Source organism: Anser brachyrhynchus (genome assembly GCF_964034855.1).
Source record: "Anser brachyrhynchus genome assembly, chromosome: 1".
NCBI classification, from domain to species: domain Eukaryota; kingdom Metazoa; phylum Chordata; class Aves; order Anseriformes; family Anatidae; genus Anser; species Anser brachyrhynchus.
The window spans coordinates 140890726-140898220 of record NC_137694.1 but is presented as its reverse complement, the minus strand read 5'-3'; the positions used below and the strand labels follow the sequence as shown (position 1 = coordinate 140898220).

At 37.9% G+C, this 7495-nt stretch overlaps 1 protein-coding gene across 3 annotated transcripts in view; it reads right to left on the bottom strand.

Annotated features, from left to right (window-relative positions):
• Positions 1–1591: 1591 nt before the first annotated feature.
• Positions 1592–7495, bottom strand: part of OCA2 (OCA2 melanosomal transmembrane protein) — a 205771-nt gene continuing 199867 nt past the window's right edge. The window contains exon 24 of one of the 3 annotated variants that reach the window (XM_080585518.1): positions 1592–2377. In XM_080585518.1, coding sequence (XP_080441644.1) covers positions 2290–2377 — 88 coding nt within the window. In that variant the 3' untranslated portion in view covers positions 1592–2289. Of the gene's footprint in view, positions 2378–7023; positions 7049–7495 lie in introns of those variants that run through there. The other 2 variants (XM_080585519.1, XM_080585520.1) reach the window with 2 other exon arrangements.

Genomic DNA, 7495 nt, shown 5'->3' with positions numbered 1-7495 from the left:
ATTTTCATGTCAGCTAGTGTGATTGCATTATTAGCATGAGTTGGAGCAGGATTAGGGTTTTTGTTTGTTTGTTTGTTTTTGTTTTGTTTTTTACTCTTTAAAAAAGAACAATAAAGAATTTGTAAGTTGTGTTGTGGGGCCACCGTCTTATTTTTGTACTCCTATGTACTGACAGTGTTTTAATGGAATAGAAAAAGAACTAAAGCCTTAAATCTGGTGAGTCAGAAAAAAAAAAAAATTAAAAAGAAAAAAAAGAAAAAAGAAAAAAAAACAGACAAGAACAAATTATTTCAACAGACTCCTGATTTTGCATTCTCTAGGGCTTAATACAGCAGGTCATGCATAACCAGTGGCTGTATCAAGATTGTTCCAATGTGAGAAATGTTGAGAGCTATAAAATTTTTGTGATTATTTTTAACCAGGGATCAACGTTAAGCTGATTAGCATAAATGTTTCTTTAATTGCAACAGAATTCCACTAATTGCTGAGTAAACTGCTCTTACAAACAAAAATAAAAAATAAAAAATAAGAAGAAGAAGATCCATACTGAGAAGGAGACAGGCCAAATTCAATTTCAAGTTGTCTAAAGGAGCGAATTTCAGGGTCTTTTATTTGTTTTCATTTCTCTTTCATTCAGACACTTCACAGTTTTGTTTCTTTTTCTCTGGTTCAGGTTATTTTTTTGTTTGTTTGTTTGGGTTGGAAGGGTTGGTTTTGTTTGGTTTTATTTTTATTTTTTATTTTTTTAAATATATAAAACAAAATGGAGGTTATGCTCATCTTTTTACAGATCTTCTGATCTACAGCTATTCACTATTAGAGCAGCCTCAAGGTTTCTCAACAGCCCAGTCAGAGCAGACTTCACCACTCCAGGGGGCTCAAGTGTGGATGGGGATGGAAGTCTCAGTGAAAGGTTTGGGAGCAATGGAAAAAGCTTTTCTCTTTCTGCTCCACATGGTCCCTCTACTACTGCTGAATCTACCATGAGGGGTGGGAGCCAGCCTTTCTTTGAATGAGTGCTGTGACTTATTCCAGTCACCCACTTAATATTATATTGCAGGCTTAAAACATCTAGGTAAGGGATACAACCTAGGTATGAGTAAAATGAGGTATCTGATTAACCTCATACCCTCTGTGGGAGAGAGATTGTTTCTCTCTCACTTACCAGGCTATGCCAAAGACTAAGTGCAGGTAAAAGCTGTATTTTCTCATTTCTACTGGCTTCTTGTAGTTCAGCTCTGTTCACTTGGGTTGCACCCACCAGGTCGCCAATTTCTCTGACTCAAGATAAATCAGAACTGCCTCTAATTTAGGCCAAACCCACAAAGGTATTGGAAGCTGCAGACTGAAATCTTGAATCTCTCACAGGACTTAATATTCATAATGAGAAATTTGACCTGTTCTGGCATTCAATTATACAAAACAATATATATAGTTTAACACATTATTATCAGAGAGAAGGAAACCAGAGCCAAAGTATGATCTCATTCTTCCATATAGTGTATTAACCTATTTAAAGACTTAAAAACTCCATCCCAGAAGCGACTTAATAATTAAATGGAAAATGTCTGGTGCTTTATCACACTTTATGTCTGTACGGTGGTAAGGTGAGGGGCATTTGCTTATTTTAAGAAAAAAATAAAACAGTTTAACACTGATGAGGAGCTTTAGAAGGAAAAACAAAGCCTCCATAGAATGCATTTTCATACCCAAAATAATAACTCCTTCCACAGCACATTTTCAGGAGCTGTATTTATTTTTAAACATAGATAATGATACATCCTCCATAGCGTACAGACTCTCTGCTTAACTGTCTATCATTACAACTTGAATATTAGTTACTTTAATACAAATAGCTAAATATATTGACAAAGACAAATTAAGACCTAAAAAGAAATGAACAAACATCTGCTATTGTGAATGAGTTTTTCATCTGCGACTACTCAGATTGTGTCAATACAAACTTTTAGGCACAACATGTTCACTTGTGATGGTGCCCTTTCATCCGCACAGTAACTTTTTTCACAACCAAATATAAGTATTCTTTCAATTTTGAATGTCTTGTTCTGCAAATTGTTCACAGAACAGAAGAAGAAAGACCAAACCTTACAAAATGATCATCTTGATCGATACCACTTACGCGTTTTTTTTGGTTGGTTGGTTGGTTGTTTTTGTTTGTGTTGTTTTTTTTTTTTTACACACCTTTTTCCTTTTACGTATCTTCTTCGTATTCTGACAAACAAACCAAATGAAACAGAAAGCTTTTTTGAGTCTTGAAAGTATAAATTACTATGAGTTCCAACCTACTACAACATGAGCAACAAGAAGATAGCACATCCCAATGGTACAAGACACAATCATCATGGGGAAACCTAACCTGAAACAACAAGAAAACAAACAAACAAAAAAAAGATCAATAACAATACAATATTTTGTTCTCCAAGTACATAATGAAAAGGAATTTTAAGTTATCCTGCACATTCCAAGCCTGGAATATGCTTATAGCAGTGCCAAAAGCATGGTTATACCGTGAGATCATTACAAGGTCAAGGAATCTAATATTCAATTTCATATTTCTACTGCTGGCCTATTTAAAAGATAGGTGGACAAAATCAACAATTTCATTTATTTCAGTGCATCTCTTCCGATTTACTTTGTCTCAGAATCTGGCATGCCCAGCTGTTTCTTTTTCTTTTTACTTTTTTTTTTTCCCCAGACAATAAGCAATTATACAGGTAAAATAACAATTCTTAGAAGTTAGGCATGTTGGAATAGATCATTCAGTAAGTATCACTTCAGATTAGCTGAGTATGGTGCTTTATAACAATCTTTGGTTCAAACTCCTTATATCATTTCCCTGTCGAGCTGTAGTCACATACAGATGGTATTCCTCTCCTGTACCTCTCACCAGGTTTAACAGATTTGAACATTAAATCCCAGACAGCTGTAAAAGTGCTAAAACATTGCTGTTGTATTGAAAACAGCTATTTGCTTTTCATCACAGATTAAGCTTTTCACACCATACCCACCATTTTTTTATATCTTTCTTTAGACTGACAAACACAGGCAGCAGAAATGGACAACTAGAAAGGATGTTATGGGGTTGGCTGAGTCCTGCTCACAAGACTCTTGCACATCTGTGAAAAGAAGTGAGTTTTCTAAAACTTAAAAATGTTGTTGTATGGCTCTGAAAGACTATGAAGTACCACTTTTTTGATCACACTTTTATTTTTTTTTATGTTACTAAAATTATAAGGAGAATTGAGATGAGAAAATGATTTTGTGACAAACAACCCTCCTTATGTAATGTCAAGTTCAGCCATTAATTTCCATAAACCTCATCAGAGCATGGTAATGTTCTCTGAAGTGCAGCATTTCATTTATTCTCTTCCTTGAAGTAAGACCTGCTTATTATATATGGGTATATTAGTTGTGCCTTTTTGCCTTGCTTGTTAGGCATCCTTGGTAAGGTTCCAGGTACATATTTGTTGATGATAGGAGGACAACATTCTTGAGCTTGAGTGGATGAATAGCTTCTTGCCTTAGGAAGCTACAGCTAAAAGGGACTTCTTGGTGCATTAAATCTGGCCACCACTTCCTCAGTACATGAAACCACTCACATAAAATTAAAATTAAACTTCTCAATGGCTCACTGCAGTCTGATCGCCTTTCCTCTTTCTACCTGCGGCTCCAATGTTATTCTAAACCTTGTGATTTTCATAAGTCATGGTGTGTTTTTTTTCATTGCTGTTTTGCTGAAAAACTGACAGAAAGAAGCATAGCTGTGACCAACAGAATACAGGAACTCTCACCTTAACAGTCATTCATTTAAGTTACAGACAATAGAATTTCTTCAGGAAACAGGGTCACAGCCAACACACACACACTGACCTATAAAGCTGACAGAACAATTAGGAAACCAATAAAATTCAAACACTCTAAAGATAATGTTGAAATTATTTAGTGAAGAACAAGCTTGTCCATAATGATGGCTATGTGGCTGTTCTTGACCTCCTATCAAAGTGAACCCATCCCATGTACTGGTAGAAATAGAGGCAAACCAAGAAAATAAAAGGAAACACCTGCAAGGCTGAAAACGTATAAGTGCTTATGTATAAGGATGCATAATGTATAAGGATCATCTCATTTCTGTCTCCTTGATGTCCCCCAGAAGAAGCTGGCATTGCCCCATGTCCATGACCAAATATTGCCTGTACCAGAAGGACAATTCCAATGCCTGGCTCTAGCGTCTCCTCTGCCTCTCTGGGATTTAGGACCTGGTGTGCCAGCCACTTCTGCCATTCATGTAAGAGGCATTATTATTGGTATTCTAGCTTCAAATGCATTAACATGAAGCTGGTATTTGAAATTGGAAAAGAAGAAAGAAGAAAGAATGACTGGGTTTGTTCGAGTGCTGAAAAATATGAAGAATTGTTAGAAAGGATCATAGGATTTTCACAGCATTCAAATATTTCATCAGAAGTCTGCAATATATTTGGAAGTGCTCATTTATTTTTCTTTTTTTGTTCAGATGAACATGCGTAACTATACTGCAGGTAAGTGTTATTTCTTTCCAAGTTCAAATGGTTAGATCCTTGCTTTTGAACAACTCATTACTGGAAAGAGCTGAGTCAGTAATCAGCTCTTTATCATTATCTTTTCGTATTCAGTATTCACTAAATGATCAAGCTGATACTAAATGATCAAGCTGATAATATTACAAAACAGAAGAGGGAAAGCTAAATCCATTGGAATTATTTTAGAAAAAAAAATAAAAAAGAAAAAAAAATTAATTTGATGTCTAGACAATTGCTCAGAGTCCTTCCTTCTCTCAGCATATCTGACCTCCAGGCCTCCCTAATTTCACTAACATAAAAGTGTCCAGATAGGACAAAAAAATCAAAAACAGCTATGGCTGTGGGAATAAAATAGCATGGCTATAAAATCCTCCTACATCCTTTAATATATCTCATGAACGTTCCCTGCAGCTGTATCCACATGACAGGCCAGTGAACTGGAGATTGCTACAGCTCTCATAAGAAAACAGGTTGTTATTTGACAGAAAACAGAATTTTATTGACCTCATAGTTAGCAAACAAAGAACTGGTACTGGGAGGAGTGGGGATAGTGCAGATCTTAATCTGTACTAATACAGCCTAACAAACCTCCATGGGGAATGCACAGCAGCTCAGCAGTGACTGGCAACATAATGCCTTTGTAAAGACTGGCAAGGGGAGGGGAGAATCCAAACAGATTTAGTGGTTCTTGGACCATGAAAAAGAGAACAGAAAAACTAACCCCAGGTCAGGGGCAGGGGGTGGGTTCATGCAAGAAAATGGATGAGTTATACAGGACCACATATAAACATGCAGGCATTTTAATTATGCCCTGACTCAGAGTGGGAGTCAAAGCAAGTAGCCAGAGCCACATACAGCCTGGGGAGGTACCTCACTTCATTTAGCATGGATGTTTGCACAGGGCCCAGCTACGAAGCCATTACTCTCATTGCATAGACAATTAGCCCTCAACTTGAGGCCTGAACCTCAGGCCCACTGGCCTGAGCACAAATGTAATTGTATCAAATTCACTGTGGAATTTGTGCACCAGGGAGAGAGGAGATGAAGCTTGCTCAGTGAGTATTAGGTACTGGAGAGTTAGTTGATTACCCAAGTCAGTTCAGTGCCCCGTTGTTCTATTGCACTACATCAAAGACACAAATCCTGTCCCAGCCTATGTATGACGTAATGTTTAGCCACCTACATTTTCTTTAGTTACATCAAATACAAGAACATGCTTTAAACAATGTGAAGATTACTTTCCATAAATGCTCGTTTGCTGCATACACGTTGGTCAAAAAGCAACATGTCAGTTGTTGTTCCTGTCCAGGAAAAACGATCAGCAGGGCTTAGAAGTCCTAAAAACTTCTCTTGAACTAAAACTTCAGATTAGTAAGAAACACTAATTAGCCTCTGTCATAAAAACGCATTTTTTCATGACCCTGTACCAACAGCATATCTGATACGACATTTCTATATACCGACTAAGGAAAGAGGACAGATGTACCCTGCATTGGGCAGCCTTTCATCCCTCATGCCCACTGCACACAGGGAGAAACACACGTGCTGCACTGCCCTGACTCTCCACAGCTCATGGAGACTGCACCGAGTTTTCACTACTTCAGAGACGAAGCACAAGGAAGGGACAGGTGATAGAATCATTCACCCCAGACTTCCCTCCTCTTCTTCTAAACAGAAGTTTACATACAAAACTGCAATCCAAATGAAATCACGCAGCTTAAATATACACAACATGCAGATGTTAGTTCAGTGCGAGATACTGAGAACAGTTCCAGCAGAAGCCCTAGGGATTTGTCTTAGGCAAAGTTTTGCTTATTAATAACTTCAATGATCCAGTAGTGAAGAGCTTGCAAATCACCTCAGTGCAGGAGAGATGTCAGACTCTGTGGAGAACAGAATTCAGCATGTTCTTAACAAATTAAAATGAGAATTTGAAATGTACAAGACAAAACTCTGTAAAGATAGCTGTGAAGTATGCATTAGGAGAAGTCAAACCATGGGCACAAAAACAGCAAGGAAAGAGAAGCTTTTTACTTTTAATGATCTAGTTATTTTTGATCCTGCCTCAGTGCAAGATCTGGACCTGTACATACTTAGAGGAAAAGGAAACTGTTGTAGAATTATTCTGGGGATAAATCCCATTTTAATGAGTACCTATTGATGTGAATATTATAGTTTTCTTAGCTTATATGTTTATTTAATTGTATTTGCTAAATACTAATAGTGAACCCTTTAGGGTCTGAATTGTATTTTTCTGAACAAACTGATCTCTTACTGTACCTTGCAGCTCTAGTTTGTCATGCTTCAAGAGCCAGCAGGACCAGGGATGTACAAGACCCAAGTTCAGTGCCTTGTTCTGCCTGACTTGGGACATGACATGACTCTTACCTGTAAAAACCATACCTACAGGCATGACCTTCTTGACATTTCTGATCCAGTAAATTACACAGCCTGTCCATCCTCAGGGGGATCTGTGGAAGAACAACACCTCCAAGGAAATGGGGAACCTTCAGCTGCTCCTCATTGGGAAAGCAACAGCATAAAACTCCCAAGACCAAACCACTGGCAATGAAAGAATGCTGGTGGTAGCCAGGGGTAAGAGTTAAAGCTAAAAACTTCTGCTCCTGCTTGCACTCACAATTTCACAGTATCACAGTATCACAGATTTCTAGGTTGGAAGAGACCTCAAGATCATCTAGTCCAACCTCCGACCTAACACTAAGTACTCCACTAAACCATATCGCTAAGCTCTACATCTAAACGTCTTTTAAAGACCTCCAGGGATGGTGACTCCACCACCTCCCTGGGCAGCCCGTTCCAATGCTTAATAACCCTTTCGGTAAAGAAGTACTTCCTAACATCCAACCTAAAACTCCCCTGTCGCAACTTTCGCCCATTCCCCCTCGTCCTGTCACCAG